The sequence below is a fragment of the Gavialis gangeticus genome, unplaced genomic scaffold (assembly GCF_001723915.1).
Source record: "Gavialis gangeticus isolate Ggan-Ray unplaced genomic scaffold, GavGan_comp1, whole genome shotgun sequence".
NCBI lineage: Eukaryota > Metazoa > Chordata > Crocodylia > Gavialidae > Gavialis > Gavialis gangeticus.
In genome coordinates this window covers 11,035,898-11,057,788 of record NW_017729007.1, presented here as the reverse complement: position 1 = coordinate 11,057,788, position 21,891 = coordinate 11,035,898, and the positions used below count along the sequence as shown (strand labels likewise).

Genomic DNA, 21,891 nt, shown 5'->3' with positions numbered 1-21,891 from the left:
ATATATATATATATATATATATATATATATATATATATATTTTTTTTTTATCACAACAGACCTCAACAGCCTTTGGACAATGGAGTTCTTATTCTGAAGAACCTGATGCTTAAAATACAGTGACAGATTTGATTACACCCTTTCAAATTAGACACACTAAAAATGACTAAAGTATGTCAAAGCAGTGGATGATTATCTTCCCAGCCTTCAAATCTTGTTTCTTCCATTGAAGCAAAACAGGAAAATGAACGAAAATATCTTTTCAGAAATTATTCGATCGCGCTTCCCCTCCCTATCGCACCTCTACATTCCACCCCTACCGAGTCACTAAAAGAAATAATTTCTGAAGTTAACTTTAGATTTTTTTTAGATTTTAAAATGCAAATTAAACCAACTCATCTTGTAGCAAAATCAGAGAAAATATGGAAGTGTTGAAATAAAGTCTGTTTATTTTAAACTCACCATATTTTGTTTGATCACTTCTAGTTCTGAAGATGACTCTTCACAGACATGTTTCTTCCAATCCCACTGGCAATTCCATCTATTGCTTGCACAGGAATAGCATCTGCAAGTATAGTATGATCAATCCTGACAAAACTGTATTTTTTTTTTGTCCCTACTGACTCAGTTTTCATTAGCAAAACAATTGACAAAGTCCAACAGTAGTCACAGAGAGTGGACTGATTTCCTACAAAGTCTTTACCACATTAATTTTACGGTGTCCACATGAGATTAAAGGTCCCTCTACATGTGCAGGTAAAAGCATGATGGGATCTAATATGTGATCTACACAACTGTGCCTCTTGCCATGCCACATGCAAGCCAGGAGGCATGATTGTGGGATCATGCATTAGATCCTGCTGCACCTTATTGCTAGTGCAAGGGAAGTCTAGGATTGTGCTTGCCCCGCACTGGCAAGAAGGTGGCTCCCAGCCATAGGGGTGCCCTAAACACCTCTAGGGCTAGGAAATTGCAGCCCTCAGGGGTGCACTGTGCACCCCCACAGCTACTCTATACACTCCTGGGGCTGGGAGATCACAGCTGCATCCTGTAGCTGCTGGGATCCAAAGTCCACAGCTGACCACCATTTCAGCTCTCGGACTCCTAGCCCCAGTTACACATGGTGCATCCCTGTGGCTGTCAGCCTGGTCAGATGACAGGGCTCCCAGCTGCAGGGACAACCCTGCTACACATGAAAATTAAAGCTGGATAGCAACCAGCTATAAAGTTATTACACATTTTCAAGCAATAACTTTATAGGTGGTTGGACCTTTTTGTGGCATGACTATTAATTTGCAGGCAAAGCTTCAGTCCCTCAGCTTCAGCCCAGTGCATGGAGCTCTGTCTCCAGCTCTGGCTGCCTTCTACCTGCTCTACCCGCCCAGCGTGATGAGCAGAGGAGCATGGTGCAGTGCAGCAGGGGAATCAGCAGCAGCAGCTGTGGCAGCTTGAGATGAGGGGCGCAGAATAGCAAACCTGGCCAGCCTGCAACTTGTGATGCGGCTGCAGCCACCAGGTGCTGCACAGGCAGGGGGTGTGGTGGTGGCTGATAGGCTCAGAGCCCTCTGGCACCTCCGAGCCCACCCAGGCAGCCCTCTGCCCGTGCTGCCAGGCAGGGCTGTCACAGAGCTCCAGCCACTGCGATGACAGCCCCACCCAGCCTGGGCATGGGGAGCCGGGAGTAAATCTGGCTGCGCAGCCCCCATGGCCCTAGCCCGAGTTGCTGGGAAGGACCTGGCCCCCATGGCCTCTGCATCCACCCTCAGCAGCACATGCAGGCCAGCTCGGCTCAGGCCCACAGCCCCAGCCACTGTGTCCTTTTTTAGCCTTGAGTCTAAAAAGGAACTCTGACTCCAATTAAATGAATCAGAGACGCATAAGCTTTCATGAGTCAGAGCTAATTTCATCAGATGCTATGAAATAACATGCACAGAATCCCTATCAAACTGAGAAAGTAATTTGAACATAAATCCAAAACATACTATTTGAACACAAATCACTTTCTATTTGATAGTCTGCTCTGTGCATGCTCTTTTATAGCACCTGATGAAGTGAGCTGTTGCTCATGAAGGCTTATGCATCTCCTAAATCATTCCCTATTGTGCCTCTTCTTTAATTAAGACGATCTGTGTAGTTTAACAGTTTTAGGCTCCACTGAAATGCAAAAGTTAAATATGAATACTGGGAATGCTGGACACAATACAGGTTTTTGTAAAATAATTCATTTCCATTAACTAAACCAACCATTAGCCAATGAACACACATAATATGAAGAAACTACTGAAGTTAAACCAAAATACTTACGGCAGGTTTTCAGAAAGATTAACTGCTTTTTCACAGTCATAAAAAGGATAGTAAGATGATGCAAAAAATATCCCATGTTCTCCAAAAGTTAAGTTTAAAGGAACCAATACATGATCTACCAAAAAAAAAAACAAAAAAAGAAAGTGAGTTGCTGTAGCTTTTGTGAAGAATGGTGCAACAATAAGGTTTTATTATTTGTTCAAGGCAAAAAAGAAAGAAAGAACTGCAATATCTGATTGATCCTGAGATCCAAATTATTAGATTGGTGAATTACGATTCATTTTCTCTGTTCTTTTCACTAGATTCACTAGAAATCTTTCACTAGATTTCAGCAACTGATGGTATAGAATAGGCTGAATAAAAGATACAGGAGAGGCTGAATAAAATGAAAAGGTAATTGTGCAATATTACAATATATTCTGCAAATAGAAAAATGCCTTTTAACAGTATCTCCATCAGTCCAAGATTGTAAACAGCCTGAAGTAATAAGGAAAATGAGATAAGTGAATACAGAAGAAAACTGATAGAAGGATGAGGTATTTTAAAAATATTTTCTTTGAGCATGGCTATTTCTGTATGTAAAACTGCTTGTTCCACTGGGATATGAAAGTCTGTGCCTACATCTTAATTAGAACAAGATTTCTTTGTGGTTACACTCTTTGTGGTTATATCTAATGCTCTGGACCTTCAGAATCTATTTCTAACCCAAGTCATTAGAGAACTTATCTTTAGAAGCTAGGGTTTTCCTAAGTTTCTCTTGTAGAAATAATTTTCTCAAACCCTGCTTTGCTCAGATAGTCTCTGGAAAAAGTACCAGCAGCTTGACTGTCCTCCAGCTTTGCCAGCTTCTGGGTCCTGTTGAAAACTTCAGGTTGGTTCTATCCAGCTAATAATGGTGTATTACTAGGATAACATACAACTTACAAAAAGATGTCCTTTGATTTAGAATGCATCCTTTTCTACTTGTGGCAGCCTTCCATCTTCAGCTCCCTCTGTGCAAAAATGAAGTTTATTTCCTACCTATGGGGACTTTATACCATCTTGTACCATCTACACTTTTCCCAGAGCCTGACAAAGGGACTTTGATCTCAAAAGCTTGCAGAAAAGGACAATTTTCTTGCCATTTTCCAGTTGGTCTAATAAAAGGTATTATTTTGGAACCAAGAGTTCTAGTTTTTTGTACGTCCTTTTCTACTTGGAACTTATGAGAGCTAAAACATCATGCATTATTTCAGAACGATGCTTCTCAATACTAAATGGTTGTGTTTGGCTTTCTGTCACCTGCCAGTAGGAATCATTTTCATTGGTACTGCTTTGCCCTCTGTTGTGGCATATGTGAGGCTTTTGAGCATTTTAATTTTTCTGAAAGTTCTTTTACTGGGAATTGCTTATGGCAAATTCAGGGATCTAACTTTTAGCTGCCTTGGGTACGTTGATGCTGTTCCTATCAGGCTTCCAATCTCAATTCATATGAAGAATAGAGAGTCAAACTGTGGCCACTTTATCAATATGAATTGAAACATTTCTTCTAGGGCTGTGTGAAGCTTTGGTCACTGATTCGATCTGGCAGAGACTTGGCCCAATTCAGCAGCCAAATCTCCAAATCTGAATAGAATCAGGAGACCCATTAATTTCACTGAATCAAATCGGAAGCGTCCAATTTGATTAGGAGATATTTGATAATTTGGACATAGGCATGGATTTATATGTTTTTTCTACATACTTCAAGGTACCAGATGGCTTGTGAAAGCTGAGACGGTGGGGTGGATGGTGTGTCCCATGGGAGCACGGGGGGGCCGCAGTGCACTTGACAGCGGACCTGGAAGTGGACCAGAAGCACTTCCAGTCCACTTCCGGGTACTCTGTGGAGCGTGCAGGGGATCCCCTTCCCCCCTGGCTTGGCAACTGGTACCCCCTTGGTCTGGGGGGGCACCTGGGGTCCCCCTGCAGCTAATCATCGAGCTGGGGAAGTCTGCGGGGAGGAATCCATTGCTGACCATGCGGGAACCCCCCGCGTTCCTGTGGGATGCTCCATCTGCCCTGCCCCACCATTGCAGCGTTCATAAGCCGTGCCTGGTACCTCAAGGTATGTAGAAAGAAAACATATAAAGCTGTGTCTATGGCTGAATCACTGATACTATGAATCAGAATCAAATCTTCAGATATAGATTCGGCCAAATCAAATTGGGACAGTGATCCAAATCAAAGAATCGAATCACTGTTCCGTGAATTGGGCTGAATCCGAATCAAATACAGCCCCCTTCGCACACCCCTAGTTTCTTCACATTCTGCTGCTTTCAAATATTTAATCGGAAGTGAAGCGTCCAGTAGATAAAGGACTGTGATGTTCTTTTGAACTTGATATAATCTAATACCTTACCACATGTCAGCCATCTGACACTTCAATTTTTGAAGTGCTGGGGTATTGCTAAATTCAGAAGTTATGGTGCAGGAATGTGAAAGGTTAATGATTAATCCTTTAAATGGGAAGTGCAGTGACAGCTGGTTAGTAACCAACTTTAGCTTTGGGTGAGCCCAGTCAGGCAGGGAAGTGGGGGAAGGAAAGCCACGGGGTGCCCCAGCAGGAATCAGAGGGTAACATGGCAGGCAGGAGTGAGGAGGACGAGGAGGAGGGGAAGGAGGGGGACTAGTACTCAGCCTGAAAGGAAAACAAGAGCAGCCTCATGACTCATCAATTAAGCAGTTAAAGCTTGAGAACCTAAAAGTTCAGAAAATTAAGGATCACATGCTCAACAAGCTCTTTGGGGCTTGTGTAAATATCAGCTCAGTCAAATTTTGATATTTTTTCCCCTGTGGGAACAGAAAACAGCACTTCTCCGACTCATGTACTGTCCCACTGCCAAATTCTTTCTGTAAACACTAGAAATACTATGCTTTTCAAAAAACAAATAAAAAAGATTAATTTACACTAGTCTACTTATTTTTCAAGTAATCTCATTAACAAATGTGCCTGCACCATTTTGACTGCAACTTTAAAGATATTTAACTGGAGAAAAACAGTAAGAATAGAAATATTTAGTTTGAAGGGCTGAAATATAAAACAAACAAACAAACCAACCAAAACTTGGAAGCCATTGATAGATAACAGAGCATTATAATGGAAATATCAGACAAGAATAATTTTGCTCATCAGAAATGAAAAGCAGAACAAAATTCCTTACCTTGACCTCTGGATGCATGAGGAATTGTTTCAGGAGGATTACAAATAATTGTCCCTTCTCTCAACTCTGCAGGGAGCTCTGTGTCACCAAATTTACACCACAGCTGGTCACCCTCAGTTAAAGCTGGTAATGGACTAACAATCAGTTCTACCTAGAAACAAAGACACACCAGTAATCTGCAAAAAAGGCAGTTATTTTGAAACAAACATAGAGAAACAACACTCCAAACCCTCAAGCAACCCCCGACTGACCCCCATACAACCAAGCAAACAAACCCAACAAGTCTTCTGCTCAGAATGTTTTCAGTTTCCTTTTTTTCTTTGTTCTGGTCATAGACAGCTCTAGGGTGAGATTTTTGTAGTGGCAAAAAAGCCAGCAAGCGTTATTCAAAGATTCTGGGGTTTGGTTCCTCTTTATCTCAACTTCCAAATCTCCTTTTCATACCTCCTCTTCTCTTCTCTTTTGACCTCTTACCTTTTCTTAGGCTGGTGCACAGAGAATTAAATACTGCATTTATTTGCATATTACATGCACCTTGTAGAAGGCAGAATGAAGGAAAAAAATTGTCCTTGAAAATAACTAATTTAATAAAACAGCTTATACATAAAGCTACTTTGTTCCACTTAGGATCTTATATGTTTACATCTATGACAAGACTGACTCAGCAAGCATGGGGATATATTGTGGGTATGCAACTGGAAATTAAAATAGGCCTACATGAAGCTATAATCTCAAATCACCTACTGATAAACTGAAACATACATTTAACCACACTGCTTGGATATTGGTTTTCTTAAGATATGTAACCCAATTCTGATATCTATGTTTTAGGAAATGGTGTGTGTACTATGTGAATAAATATGGGTAGAAACAAAAATCAACCCTACTTTTTGTACAGGTTTAATAAGCTCTGTATCAAAATAGATGCATTGGATACATTTTGATATAGAGCATATTAAACCTGTATAAAAAGTTGTATAAAATAGGCTGTCCCATCCCCTCTTCTCACCCCACATCTCTCCTTTCTGTGCTTCTCAGCAGCAGGGTCAGCAACAGTAAATACAGACGTGATTGAAATGTTTATGATTTTAATTGAAAAGCAATAATGTTAGGGCCCAGATCGAGAACAACAAAGGCTGGGAGGGATCAAGAAACTGGTCTTTGAAACAGCCAAATAGGAACCCAACCCCCCCGCAAAAAAACTTTGTTAAGGCTCCATTCACAAGGGGAAAAATGAGCTATCATATAGCTAATAAAACAGTTTAGAAAGAGATTCTTGAGAGAGCAATTTCAATGCTTTGACAGTTTTAAGAGCCCCTGTCCAAATTAAAGAGATAAAGCAGCAACTGAGCAAAGGAAGAGAAGAAAACGTCAGGAGGAGATCTGTGCGTGTTGATGATCCAGGTTACTAGTGTGTTAGGTGCTGTTTTTTTATTGTTAAAGTTTTTTAGTTTTCACTGAACCCTTTTTCCCTATAATCATTGGTATAAAATACATTAGTTAGAGCACCTTCTCCCCCACACAGAGACGGGTTTTATTAGGGATTATAACCTTTGTACATTAAGTAAATAAGCAGCTATTAAGAGAGGTTTGCTGTACTACAGGAGAGAGAAAGTTAAATTGAAATAGCAACTTCTGTGCTCTTTTTACAAAATTCTAATTTTAACATTTTGTAAAGGGAGAAATTTATTTTAAATTATTCTTTCACAACACTGGATGTATTATTTATAATGGCAGCTCCCTGCCATCAGGGCCTTGGTTAACTAAAGACTGGGGTACAATAGCACATCCCAGAATAGATTAATTGAAAAGTGGAACTAGAAGATCTGGATTTTTATACGTTATTTATACAACACAGACTACTACAGTTTGAGCTCTCACCATCTTAGTTTTTTGTGCCATGATCAACGTAACGGGCAGGATATCTGTAGCTCAGCAATTTGCTGTCACTGGTTCAATCAGAGCCCATTTTTCCAGATCTTACCAGGATTAAAAAAGAAATTAAACATTTACATGTTTATCTTGCTGGGATCCTATGATCCCTGCTGACTTCCTGCCCTTGGGCAGGGGGCTGGACTCGATGATCCTCTGGGGTCCCTTCCAGCCCAAATGTCTATGAAATCTATGAAATCTGAGAATAACATAGTAGTAAATCATAGAATCCTAGAAAATTAGGCTTGGAAGGGACCTCAGAAGGTCATCTAGTCCAACCCCCTAGTCAAAGGAGGACCTATTAGATTTATAAATATTAAACCGATCAGCATTTTGGAATGGTTACGACTCCCCGTGTATCCAGTGGTAGTCAGCCCCTAAATAAAGGGGGGTACCTTATCTCACAACTGCTTATTGCAGTTTTTCCTACATTCTTCAGAGGCATCTAGTAACTTCCAGTATCAAAGGAGGGACACTGAATTACACTGACCACTGTCCTAATCTAATATGGCAATTCTTGTGTTCCTATTACTTTTGACATATTTACAAAGGTAAATCAATGTGGGGTAAGAGAGTGGGTAAACGTATAAGAAACTAATTACTCAAAACTAATTCCACTTGCCTACATAGGAACACTCATGAAAGTTAATCTGAATTAATTATGGCTGTGAATTTAAAGTGACTAGTTAAACTGAATTGAACTGCCGTGTAGAATCTCCTATTCAGAAGTAAAATGGATATAACTGAATTTGTATATTTATTTAATTTTCAACGTGACAAAGTGGAACTAAAGTAAGGCCACTTTGATTCTGAATAAGAGAAGCCTGAATAAGAGCATCCATACAAGAATTCAATACAGTTCACCTAAGTCAGTTTGTCATTTTCAAATTAATTTAGTTTGTTCCTTAGGTATCCCCGTATAGATAAATCCTCACTCTGTACTATCTGATTTGGGTTTGAAAGTAGAGTATGCTAAACCACATAAAAGTTCTCTTGGTGAAAATGAAGAATATCCACACAAAAGATTAAGTGTGGAAGTAGATAGTAGGTATTCCACATAAATTTTCCTATACAGGCAAGCCATTTGTTGACTTTTAAGATGCAGCTTAAGGCCTTAAATGTGCCGAATCCAGGTATAGGAAGGGAGTGGAACCTTCCTAGGAACTGTCCTTTCAGTTAAAAAAAAATGAGTCCAACATAACTGCACTTTCATATATGCTTACGAGGCACCTTGGACGAATGCATTTTATGAACTAAAAAACTCAAACAGCACTTACTGTAAATTAACAAAAGCTTTTCAAATGTAAACAATGATCTTCAATTAAAATCACACAATAAGAGACAGAGCTATACTAGGCTCAAACATTATCATTTTAGCAGCTAAACTAGCACGTGCCATTTTTATTTATAGGAAAGGTTAAAAAATATTTACTTTGGAGAGAGGAATAAAATGAAGCCAGTAAAAACAGCAGGTTGGAAACATTAGACATCAGAAGGGACAAAGACAAGAATTTGTTTTCTTCAAATACTATTTCAAATTACCAATTTATACAAATACAGATACACCTTTTCCAGATGCGCTACTCATAGAAATCCTGTATGTGTTTTAAGTATATACAGACAAAGAATGTTTTCATACCCTATCAGGAGCTTTCCGGCTCATATTTTTAGGGTGGGCACTGGCAATCTTCAAGCATATGCCATCTGGACTCCAGAGCCAATGGTTTTTCATATTAGCCCTTTCACAATCTATCTTTCTAGTGCACCTGATAAAAGACGAGGCAACATCACAGTTATCTAATGCAAACTTGATTAGAATCAGTGTTCATTGATTTAAATGACAACTTCATAAAGCAGGAGTATGATAAACATGTTTCTGAAATCACAGGACAAAATAACAAGGGATTTATTTTAATGTTTTCATTTATACGACCATTGAGAGCTTTTAATTATAACACAGCAACTGATAACACAACTTCTAAATGCCAAAGCTAAATGTGTACACATTTACCTATGATTCATTGTGCAATGCAGAAAAAGACATTCCAATTTAAAAGGCAGACAAACATGTTCAACACTCAACTAGCTTAAAAAACTGACTCTCTAGCAGAGTGATCTGAATGTGAACTGCTCTGTCCGTGCCTTAAAACACTGCAAAATTCCTTAACGTATGGCCACTCTTCTGTTTCTGAGGCTCAAGTGGAAAATCTCAGTGTATGTACTGAAGCAGACGCACACAGCTAGCCAATTAGGGTCAGAGCAACAGAGCAGTAGCAGACGGAGGGTCTGTCTGGTTCCACTGTTAGAGTGTTCTTAACTACACCAGCAAATGGATTCATTAATTATGGCCACTGTTTGACAGGTTTCACATTAGGTCCACATTCAGGCTTCCTTAGCCATTATCTCAGCTGGAAGAGAGGAGTCAGATAAAGGAGGGATCACAAGTCCACAGGGTGGCAGACTCAGTAATAGATGGTGAAGCAGCTGAATGGGCCGTCTTTGGGTCATCTGTGTGTAATTAATCAACTTATAGTGCAGTGTCCAGGACAATGGGTCCCAATTTTGACTGGTACCACTGGATGTTACTGCAACGTGTTTTAAAATGTGAACTTTAAAATAATAAAACCTCTATCAAGTTCTAAAAGCTACCACTGCCTTCAGAATATAAGTTCACAGAGTCTGAGCACCTGTGTGTATATATATATATGTACACGCTATTGGTGAAGTGCTTAGGACAGGCTATAATTTGGCATAATTCATTAAAACTTTAGAAATACTTAAGTCCTATATTTTTCCTTGCAAATAAAATACTAACAAAAACTATGCTTCCCTGTGTCTCAGAGACCATTAATCCTTGAGATATTGATGTCAGGGGGTTACATCAGAAACCTGAAGGGAAATCTAGGGAAAATTGCCTTTTGTATGATATATGACACAGCCTTCAACTCCCAGTAGCTTAGAAGGAGTTCAAGTCATATTGCAAAACGTCAGATTTTTTATTTTATTATATATATGTGTGTGTATACACATACACACACATACATTTTATATATATATATATTTTTTTTTCTAATTGAAATGCAGACTTCTAAAGCTGTAATGCACTATGTAAACCTGTGTGTAATGCATACCTTCCTCTCTGGAGTACTCCATGATCTACTTCATATCAGCCAGTTAGGCAGCTTAACGTGATGGTTCAAAATGTCTGACAGGAAACTACAGGTCTGAAATTCATCTGCATACTATAATTAAATGGCCCCCTTGTTCCAACAGCAAGTATTTAGCATCATGAAATCCCAACTGGTCATGCCAAGGGGTTAATTAATTTAATAGCCAAAAGCAGATCTCTGAGGTCTGAGGTCTTCTATCACTACCCCTATCTGTGTAGACAGTAAAATCAGGAGATATTCCAATATTGTTTAGCACATTCCAAAGTTACATTTTCCTAAATATTAATTTATTTTTGGATATAATTCATATGCTAGTTTCTAGACTTCTGTGATAAACAGAACTCAGTGAAGCTATTGTGCATAGGAGTCTAATTTATAATACAATAGTACTTGATTAAGTTATATTTTTCTCTCTCTATTGCAATCTTACATGGTAGATACATATATATACACACATATACATACATACATACATACACACACACACACACACACACATATATACACACATACTGTATTAACAGAATTTTAAAAAGCTAGCTCTTGATTTCTAGGAAAATGTTGAATATCTAGTTCAACAACTGTTAAAATGTGTAGTTCTAGGATGTATGCTCATTGTCAACAGATGTAAAGAAATTTCTCTCTCAGAGTAATCTATAGAAGTCAATAGGTACTTATTTGTGTGCACAGAATATTAATTTGGAAAACAAACCAAGCACCGATATCAATCAGAATTGTACATCACAACACTGACTTCAAAGTCGCATTACATAATGCGCTTCTACCATCAACAAAATATCAGCAATACTTACTTCCCTTTGATTACACACCAGCCACAGTAAGGATCCTGTGCATCAATGCACTGAGTACAAGTTGAGTGCCTAGCACAATCTTGCACAGGGATCCGGCATACCTAGAGAACAAAGGAGAAAAAACAAAGCAAAACAGCTAAATGTAAATGAAGAGGAAGTAAGGAGCTAGAAAAGTTGACTAGTGACATCACAAGACATGCTGGCACATGAAAACACATGAACTGCCCCACTCTGGGAATTGGAAAGACATAGACGATCCTTCCAATTCTATGTCCTTCATTCCTGCAGCAATTTTATTTCACTGCAGTAATATAAAAAATGATCTCTCACTTCTCTTGATTTGTATGGAGTTCATATTCACACCAATTTTCCACTCTTGCATTTCAAGTTTTATTCAATTTTCTGTCTAGAAAAATACAGTATTTTGGGCAGTAAGCATATGCAGGGGCTGCCCCAAAATCCTTGGCCCTTTTTTCAGTTCCTACAGGTTACTTCTAAAAATCTACATTACAACATCTGCTCAGAGCAGAAACTTTAGAAATGACATAAAAAGCTTTTCTACTTCAAAGAATAGCTATTGTAAGATAGATGCTTCCGCATGTCTAACTCTGGACTAGTTGACAGGCACTGCCAGCGCTCTCTTGATAACTAGAATACCCTTCCATTACAGTTGATGCCATGATATGATGCTTGGAAACGTATCCAGAGATGGCTCTCTTAGCTGGCAGCATTTCAGCATGTTTTAAAAGCATGCAAGTTCTAGAATGCTCATGGGTATTATATTTTTCTATTCATATCCCTTGGCACCATACAATAGATTTATGTAGGAAAATGGAAGAAACTGTGACAGCAAACAGCAGACGAGAAAATAGCATCCCCACTACCCATACCCCAACAAACACACAGCCTCTGCTTTTCATTTCCTGCCGTGATAGGAACAAACAATCTTGTTTTTCTTTGTTATGTAACAAGTGCTCTATGATACAGAGCCCCCTTTTATAATTGTGTTGCTGAAATTGCACAAATATTCTTGAAAAAAGAATTGGGACATTCCTTTTTCTGGCACTGCTGACAATTGCACTTATTTCTGAGGAATATAAAAGCTTTGGCAACGCATAACTCAAAAGAATTTGACTTAAAAAAGTTGTTAAAGCAAATGACAGAAAAATTTTTGCTCTGAAACCCCCAAATTCTGGCCTTATTTAGCAGGAAAAGACCAATACTAAGGTCAGTTAAAAATTAAGCATTTGATAAACCTCTTGCATTTATTAAGATGAAATATTTTCTCCACTTTCTTTACCATTTACATTTTCTACACCTGAATGGAGTCAAGTTCCAGGAACACTCTCTTACTAACTGGTACTATACTGATGAGTAATTTAACATTGAAAGGGATGCCTCCCTCATGAAAAAGTATTTATTTTATAACCCCAGCATGCAAGAACAAGCCCTGGAGATGCTGTCTCTACAAGTTTTATGTAAACGGAACAGATTAAAAATAGCTGTTCGGTTTAGCATGTGTGATTCAGCTTTAAAATGCAAACCTGCTCATTTCAGAGATTTTCTAACTGACATCCTTAATCAAAGAGATCGCCAAAGTTGAAAAGCAAACAAGACAAGAATAATGGTAAGCAACTGCCACAGGCTGCTGTTTTATTCCCAATATGGTAGCTATCATAAGGAATTTGCGGCCCTACCATTTCTGCATACTTGTAGCAAACCAAAATAGGTTGGGCAGGGGTGGTGAAGTCTCCTCCAACTCCCTAGTGAAAATGCAAGGAGTTTTTCCTAATCTCTGCATGAGCTCAGAGCATAGGGTGGGAACAGGCTGACTTTAAAAAGCATTTGGCTCCAAACCACCTGCTGCTTATTTACACAACAGAGGAAGCTGAACAGAGGGGGAGGAGAAAGTGAATTAAGAAAGCAGGAGACTGTTTCTCCCCGTGTCGGTAACCTCTGTTTGCTTCCCTCTCATCTTTACTTCATTTCATTTTTTTTTTGTTTAAATAGATGGGTCAAGTTATTTCCCCTCACAACAGTACCGAGCACAACTGCCTTCACTCTGTCACAATGTCCTGTCTGTGGTGACTGTATAAGACCCAGCACTTCATTCTAAAAGACAGGGGATGCTGCATCTACCAGTCAGGATAACACCTGATGTCAGGGATCCTTAGCTTGTTTACCTTACAAGTGGACCTAAAGTTTGCCACACTGGGTTGGATTCTGATTTTCCAATATCTGTTTGCATAACACTACCTTATGCTAAGAAATGAAGAACAAATATATTTATCCTTCTACCTTCATTTATAACATTTATTTTGCTACTAGGACTTTTAGTCTTAAACTATACAATCAGGCAGATGACTGAGTTCGATTCTTGGATGTGCATATATGTCGCCAAACATCTGGACTCAGTCTGGCCTTTGGATTCTGTCTCAATGGTCTAAAGTGGGGATGCGGGGATGGAAAGTCTGGCAACTTCCACTCCTCTATATTCCTGCCTAGGCATACATGTTGTAGGTCTGGGTGACCTCTTATGCATACACCATGATCCAGAAGGATCTAGAGTTGCTTACTATTTAGTCTAAAAGTAGGCTAAACTGTTGTGTTTAATAGCTGTATTACCTTTGCCTGAAGCATTTAGAAAGCACCCCAGGTAAAAGCGAAGAGTTAACAAAAAAAAAAAAAAATGAGAAAGCCAAGCTGCATGTCATTCAAAAACTGCAGTCTCTGCCAAATTTTTCTTTGTTAGTTTTTTTTTCTTTTCTTTTCTTTTTTTTTTACTTTTGTCTTTTGATTTCTATCAGAAGTGGGTGAGGTTCTGACAGAATCCTTCTTACTAGGAAAGTTTTTTTCAAAAATAAAAAAATTGCCAGTTTCATGCCAGGGCCTCCATGGAACAGAGTGGGGCTGTGAGAAATTTTGGGAGCTGAAATGGAAGGGTCCAAAACATCTCCAAAATGAAACAAAATGAAACCATCTGAAAAGGGGTGGGGTGGGGGTGGGGAGAAGAGGACTGCCCTGATAATAACATCTTTAGCTGGCCAGTGTCTGTGATCTGTCCCTGAGGTCCCTTCCAATCCCAGTACTTTGGGGGAAGGATGGCAGCCTGCTGTCATCCCGCATGCAGACTGGGGGCCCATGTCCCCTGGGAGGAGTCTGGCACAGCCCTCCTTTTAAAGTGCCGGGAGGCTGAGGCCAGGCAGGGCAGCCACGGGGGCTTTCCCTGTGGCTCCCCCCACTGAGGCAGAGGCAGGCACAGCTGAAGGAGCTGTGGGACAAGCCCCCATGGATGTCTAGCCCGGCCCAGGCCTCCCGGTACTTTGGGGAACATAAGCCCCATACTCAATAGCTGTAGCAGTGGCGATAAGGGCTTCTGAGGGCTCATGGCAGAGCCCAGCCATGGGGCAATGGGGTGCAGCAGGGATCACCTGGCACCCACGCAGCAGCTTCCCCATGGTGCGGGTGCAGTGTGGTTCAGCAGGGCGCCGCATGTTGTCTGGGAGCTAGGGCCACTGGGGCTGAGTGGTGCTGGGCTCTGGCTGACAGGTGGAGCTGCCCCAGCTCCCAGACAGCACTCAGCACCCTGTTGAGCCATGCTGCACCTGCGCAATACGACAGCTGCCACACAGGTGCCAAGTGGGGGGACAATCCCTGCTGCCCCCCACGCAGGGGGGACTCTGCCACAAGCCTCCCAGAGGTCCTGGTTGCTGGTGTTACAGCCAATAAGTGCAGGCCTTTTTTTTTTTTTTTTTTTAAAGGGCCAGGAGGCTAGGGCCGGGAGATGGATGAGCCCAGGTAGAGCAGCCATGGGGGCTTCTTCCATGGCTCCTCCAGCTGTGCCTGTCTTTCCCTGGGTGGGAGGAGCCATGAGAGAAGCCCCCATGGCTGCCCTGGGGCGCCTCCTCCTGAAGCATGCAGCACCCTGCCGAGCCATACCATGGGTAGCTGCCCACACCATAGCCAGCTGCTGCGCAGGTGTGAGGCAGGGGGGCAATCCCTGCTGCCCCCCACTGTCCTGTGTTGTGCAGGGAAGCTCTGCCACGAGCCCTCAGAGGCCCTGATCACTGCTGCTACAGCTGTTGAGTGCAGGGCTATTTTTTTTTTCATTTAAGTGCTGGGAGCCTGGGGATAAGGCCAGGCAGGGCAGCCATGGGGGCTTCTCCCAGGGCTCCTCCCATCCATGGAGCTCCAGGCAGAGTCAGAGAAGCCACAGGAGAATCTGCAGCCGCTTGGCTGTGCCTGCCTTTCCTCAGCTGATGCAAACGTCTGAATCAGTGGCGAAACAGCTTCAAAACTCTGAAACAGATTCGGATGAATCAAAACGGAATAGTGATCTGAAACACTGAAATGAATCACTGTCCTCCAAAACGGCTGAATCCAAAACCAAAATGAAACATAGCCATTTCGCACAGCCCTAGAGCAGAGCACCCCCAAGGGCTAGGTTATTTCCCCTTTCATGGGAAATTTTAACACTTTTGGTTTTTATTCAAAACTGGAATTGTACCATTGGGAAATTTTAAAGCCTCCTTAAAATGAATGATTTTTCCTCCACACAGCTTAATAATTTATCTTTTATTGAGGTGGCTTATTTTCTTCCATTACCTTTCATTTTAAAGTCCCTGCCTGGAGTATAACATTCCCAACAACACTCTCAGGATCCCAAGTTCACAGAGGTCCTGTACTGGGAAGGGAGCAATTTCTAATCCCCTAATTCCTTATGTTACTTCCCCAAAACATTCGACTCTTTTCATGCACCCCTGCAACACATTCAGGGTCCTGATGGCAGAGCCCCTTTCCTCATCCCATCACCTTTACCTTGGAACATTCTGTACCTCCCACTCTTCCAGCAGTTCTTTTAGATATGCTAGTATCCCATGACAAATGGTAACATGCCAGACATTAAAGGAATCTGTCTCAGGATAAATTCTACAATTTTACAGAAGTAAGGTCTGGAAGCAGCCTCAGTATGATTGATGTGCAAATGTTGCTTCCCTGTTTGTCTGAAGGAACATATGAATCACGCATGCTGTTTTTGCTGCCTGCTTCAGAGATCCAAGATAAGTAGGGGAAGCAGCCTGAACTTGTGAAGGCATTGCCTTCTCTCCCTACCACTTGTTGGTCCTTCACTTTTCTTTATGAAGTTCCATGTTGCCTTGCCAAACATGACAGGGCAGTCTCTTGGAGACTCACTGCTCCTTCTATGGGAGATGCAGCTCCTTTAGTATGACCTCATTTCAGATGGTCTGTGACAACTCCCGAACACAGCATTGCTAACATCACCTGAATAAAATCATCAACTTTGTCCCCTCCCCCACAGAATTGAGATATTTTTAAAAAAGTAATAATTCTTGAGTTATTTGTCTCAGTTTCTGAACTTGGAGGGTATGAGTGTGTTACTGTTTTCAAGCTCTTCATTAGTACTGGAAACTAGTTAGTTTCTAGTTAGCATAGAAACTACTTCCAAATTGAAATTCAAAATTATCGTGATACCTTGGTTCCAACTAAGAATTTGAGGGAAAAAAATATCACCAAATATCATCAAAATTCTTGGGACTTGCCATGAAATTACAGGAGACGCCAAAACCAGGAGACTGTGCTTGGGATTTTAGTCTCCCATGTCCTCAGCTCAGTCTACACTGCTGTTGTGAATGCAAACTAGAGAGGAGTCTTCTCTGCTTTCCACTTTAAGAAATATTTTGCATCTGTTTGCAATTTTGTGTTCTCTTTGACTGCAAATGTGGAAGTAGCAAAAATAAGAACAAATATGAAGGCCTATATGCTTTGTGAATTATAAACACCTAAGATCAAGTTGCATCTATAAACATTTAACTGACATTTTCACAGAACACAACTACCATACCTTGTCCGTGGTCATCACATACAGATTTTCCTGGTTAGCATCAAGGACAAGGTCCTTCTTTATAGGTTTGTTTATTTCAATGGAAACAGAGATGTACTCATTTGCAGATGATGACAGGAACACCTAATTAATGAAATCCAGGTGGTTAATGCTGCTGTTTTACTATTTTGATTTATCTTGAATGAAAATTCTTTATTGACTAGAGTCTCTCAAATTCCTATCAGGGAAAACATTTCAGTTTGAAGGAATCTATTTACAAAGCAGTAGATACAGCATATGAAGCATGGAAGGAAACCTCTCCCTGTTCTCAGTATCTCATATTTTAATGGATTTTTTTTTTCCAGTGTTTCATTCACACTAGTAAACTTCATAGAATTACTTCATAAACTTCAAACCTCAACCCTGCACACTCTTTCATAGCAACCCAAGGAATCTGGTCCAAATGCCAAGCTACATGAGATAAATTGCAATTATTCAAGCAAAATAGGGCTTCCAAATGTGACTTGCTACCATAATCTTAAAAGCATGAACAAATGCTTCAGCCAAAGAGCCCTTGGTCACGAATTACAAGGGCCTCCTACAGACATTCAGTTTCTTTTGGGGGAGTTGCTGCACTTTCAGGAGAAGCCACAAGTGTATTGATACTCAGGCTTGTAAAAATGGCTGCTCTAGGAGAAAAATAACCTAGGAACAAGCAGGGTTAAAATCATTCCCAAGAGAGTTTCCCCTGGGAGAGAAAATATCTGTACATATCAAAGTGATACATCCATGCCTTTAATATAGTCTTTCAGATTTTCAGCCACTAGGCCAGACCTCTTACAGGAGCACTATATTAGAGACCTACAGTTTTAATACCTGGGATTGTTCTTACAGTTACATGCCTTGCATCGAGATATCACTAAAGCACTCTGCTATGATCAGATGAAACATAATTAAAAACAAAGCAGGCACATTATTTTTTGCCCTGGCTCAGGCTTTTTGAATTAAGTCAACCCAAAATATCCAAAACCTGGTCATGCTGGAAAACGCTAAGTATTATGGTAAAGGCAAATGCATCTTCCTGAGGTAAACGGGCTGTTCTGTATTGGGTTTTTTTTGGTAGGTTGAATTAATTTGCTATTTGCATATGACCTTTCTGATGCCAAATAGTTGTCACTGGCAATTGTTAGTGCGGAGCTTTTTATAGTTAGATACATCTGTGCAAAGCATCATTTGGGAATGCAAAGTCAAGGAGCATATTGGAGAAGCTGAAGTAAACCAGAAAAGGCCTATGCTACTCCTTTTTGAAGATAGCAATTGCAGGTACAAAGATTCTTTGCTCAGAGCCTTGCTTTTAGGAGTTTATTTTTAGAACATACAGAACATTATTACTACAACTTGCAACATTTTAAAGGTGAGAACCATTACCTTAAGTATTCTGCCATCTGAAGTTCCTAGAAATGCCACAGTATGTTCATTTTCCACGCTCACAGTAACTGCTGTTAGATTCATCCCCTCCTTCCGGAACACAGGTCGAGCTTCAACACCATTTTTGCTTCCCAAGAGGTAGGGCAAGTGTTCAGAACCACAAGGGAAACTCTTGCTTGTACCCTAATACAAATAATGACATTAAAAATTTATAGAAGATAACTTCCTACGCATTGGCCCAATGCAACGCTAGAATGCTGATACAATTCACCAGCTGGGAATTGTGGCTATTCCTGCATCTTATTTGTAAGGCCAAGAAAAAGAAATTTGGTTAGATTCCTAAGGATAGTATGAACAATTAGAAAAATGGCTTGATAATTAAAATACTTCTAGAATGACCAGGATGAGAAAACTCTTGTTTGTATTTCTTAAAAAAGGACAAATATTTTATAAGCTCAGACAAATCCTGCCTCCCTTTCCCTTCCTGTTCAAAGGCATACTCCCTTCCTGGGCCCTTCTCTACCTACCTTTCCCCATTGTCCTGGGGTGGAGAAGCACCACAGCTGGGGCTAGGCTCAGCTGGGGATGTGAACAGTGACAGCAGGGATGCCCAGGGGCTCCCTTCCCTGCCCTGTGACCAGGAAGGTGGGGAGGAACTACTCTCCCATCAGATTGCTGCTGCTGTCCCCTCCTCAGTTGAGCCAAGTCCCCACTCTGCCCAGATGGTTCTGGAGCCTCCCCGCCCTCAAGCAATGTAGAAAACAACAGTGGCAGGCAGGAGAGTTTTGGGAGGGGGGGAGGGTGTGCCTCTGAGCAGGAAGGGGGGGTGGGATTTTTCATTTGCTTTAGGAACTTAAAGTGTGCCCGCAATGATGGAGGTGGAGGAGGCCTGAGGGAGTAGGGGGTGCAACCACCCCTGTAGTGTGGATTACTGCTCCTGCACCCCTTTCAGAAATCCTGGATCCACCCCGTATTAGTTTGACTATAAAAACAAGCTAACTTAATATACTTTATACAGATTCATCAATCCAAAAGCTTTCACTTTTACAACTAGATAGGAAACAGACCATTTCAACTACACAGGCTAGGGACAGAAGTTACACATAAAACGGATTAGGTCATCAGAAACTGGTCTAAACCTGTAACAGAACAGAAGTTTAGTGCACATAAACCAGTTTCAAAATGGCTGTAACTGGTTTAAAATAAATCAGATTGAATGTAGTATGACTTGCACTGGTTTGACCCAAGTCAGTTATGACGCTTCTCTCCCAGACCCCTTCCTGGTTCAAGTTAAATAACAGTCCCCCAGCATCTCAGCATGCTTTCTACCTCTGTGCTGTGCTGTCTGCTTCAGACAGCAGGGCTGTATTTGTATTTTATTTTTTGTGACGAACAATGCAAGCAATAGATTTTTTTGGCTTCCCAGAATGCTGCAAAGGCAACATGCTAAATCACAAAAAAGAGGAAATGGAGGATGGAAATATTCTAAGTGGCTAAAACAAGGCTCTCTTAAACAGATGTGTTGACAGGCCAAAGAAAAGGAGTGGAAATTTATTAGGCCAGAGATCAAATGATCAAGGCATAGGCATAAGAAATATGCAGATCTTCTGCTTGGAAATTAAGTCCAGAAAACAACATTAAACTCATGAGCACTTAAAACCTAGTCCGAAGATTTTAACGCCCCTTAAAAAATAATTAGGTACTGTAGAGATCATCTGCAGCCTGACTTCCAGTGTGAAACAGGTGATACAAATTCACCCAATCATTTCCACACCAGAGGGAAATTTTCCTTCTTGCGTAAAAGAATTTTGAACACAACAGCTTGTGATTGAATTGTTTTGAAGACCATCATCCTGTCTCAGTTAAGAGCTAAAAGGGAGGCATACACCCAATGGAAGGCAGGGGCCATCACCAGGGAGGATTATACTGCGGTTGCTCAGGCATGCAGGGGGCCAGTCAGGAAGGCCAAGGCAGAGATGGAACTGGGACTAGCTTTCCAGATCAAGGACAACAAGAAGTCCTTTTTTAAATACACAGGGGGCAAAAAGAAGGTACCAGGTAATGTGGGGCCCCTGCAAGGAAATTTGGTCGTCACACCAGATGACAAAGCTAATATATTTAACAATTTCTTTGCCTCCATTTTCCTGAGCAGGGGCCAGAACAGCCACCCCCCTCTGGGCCCCCCTTAAACCCCAGGGGAGGCGCACCTAGGCCAAGGGTTAGTGAGGAAGTAGTCAGGGAACTTCTGGAGGGATTGGATGTATTCAAATCAGCTGGTCCGGACAATCTCCACCCCAGAGTGCTGAGGGAATTAGCTGAGCTCATTGTGGGACCCCTGGCATGGCTTTACGAGCACTCATGGTGCTCTGGTGTGGTGCCAGAGGACAGGAAGAGGGCCAATGTGGTTCCTATCTTCAAAAAGGGGAGGAAGAGGACCCGGGAAACCATAGGCAAGTTAGTCTTACCTTGATCCTGGGTAAGCTTTTTGAGAGAATTATTCTGGCACATGTCCACGAGGGGCCAGCAGGGGAGATTATGCTTAGGGGCAACCAACACGGGTTCATTAGAGGCAGGTCCTGTCAGAACAACCTCGTGGCCTTCTATGACAGGTCACCAAATCCTTAGATGCAGGGGTAGCAGTGGACCTAGTCTTTCTGGACTTTCAGAAGGCCTTCAACACTGTCTCTCACCCTGTTCTTATTAAGAAACTGGGGGACTGTGGTGTCGACACCCACACAGTCAAATGGGTCACCAACTGGCTGGAGGGCTGCAGCCAGAGAGTGGTAGCAGATGGGTCATTTTCAACTTGGAGGGATGTGGACAGTGGGGCGCTCCAGGGCTTGGTCCTTGGGCCCGCACTGTTCAACATCTTCATCAGTGACTTGGACGAGGGGGTAAAACTTGGACCCTGTTCAAATTTACTGATGACACTAAGATGTGGGGGGATGTGGGCATGCTAGAAGCGAGAAATAGGCTGCAATCAGACCTAGACAGGTTACAGGGGTGGGCGGATGAGAATAGGATGGGATTCAACACCGACAAGTGCAAGATGATGCACCTGGGGAGGAACAACCGACACCATACCTACAGGCTGGGGAACTCCCTTCTCCACCCTAGACAACACAGAGGCAGAAAAGGATCTTGGAGTCATCGTTGATGCCAAGATGAACATGGGCCGGCAGTGTGGGGAGGCAGTTAGGAAGGCCAACCATACCTTCTCA

At 41.5% G+C, this 21,891-nt stretch overlaps 1 protein-coding gene across 3 annotated transcripts in view; it reads right to left on the bottom strand.

Moving 5' to 3' along the window:
- PLXNB2 (plexin B2) overlaps nucleotides 1-21,891 on the bottom strand; it is a 471,827-nt gene that overhangs the window by 109,002 nt on the left and 340,934 nt on the right. For all 3 annotated transcript variants that reach the window (XM_019509291.1, XM_019509293.1, XM_019509292.1), the window contains exons 5-11: nucleotides 18,671-18,853; nucleotides 17,264-17,386; nucleotides 11,401-11,501; nucleotides 9,058-9,184; nucleotides 5,487-5,637; nucleotides 2,305-2,419; nucleotides 463-565 (exon numbers count right to left, since the gene is read on the bottom strand). In XM_019509291.1, coding sequence (XP_019364836.1) covers nucleotides 463-565; nucleotides 2,305-2,419; nucleotides 5,487-5,637; nucleotides 9,058-9,184; nucleotides 11,401-11,501; nucleotides 17,264-17,386; nucleotides 18,671-18,853 — 903 coding nt within the window. The remainder of the gene's footprint in view (nucleotides 1-462; nucleotides 566-2,304; nucleotides 2,420-5,486; nucleotides 5,638-9,057; nucleotides 9,185-11,400; nucleotides 11,502-17,263; nucleotides 17,387-18,670; nucleotides 18,854-21,891) is intronic.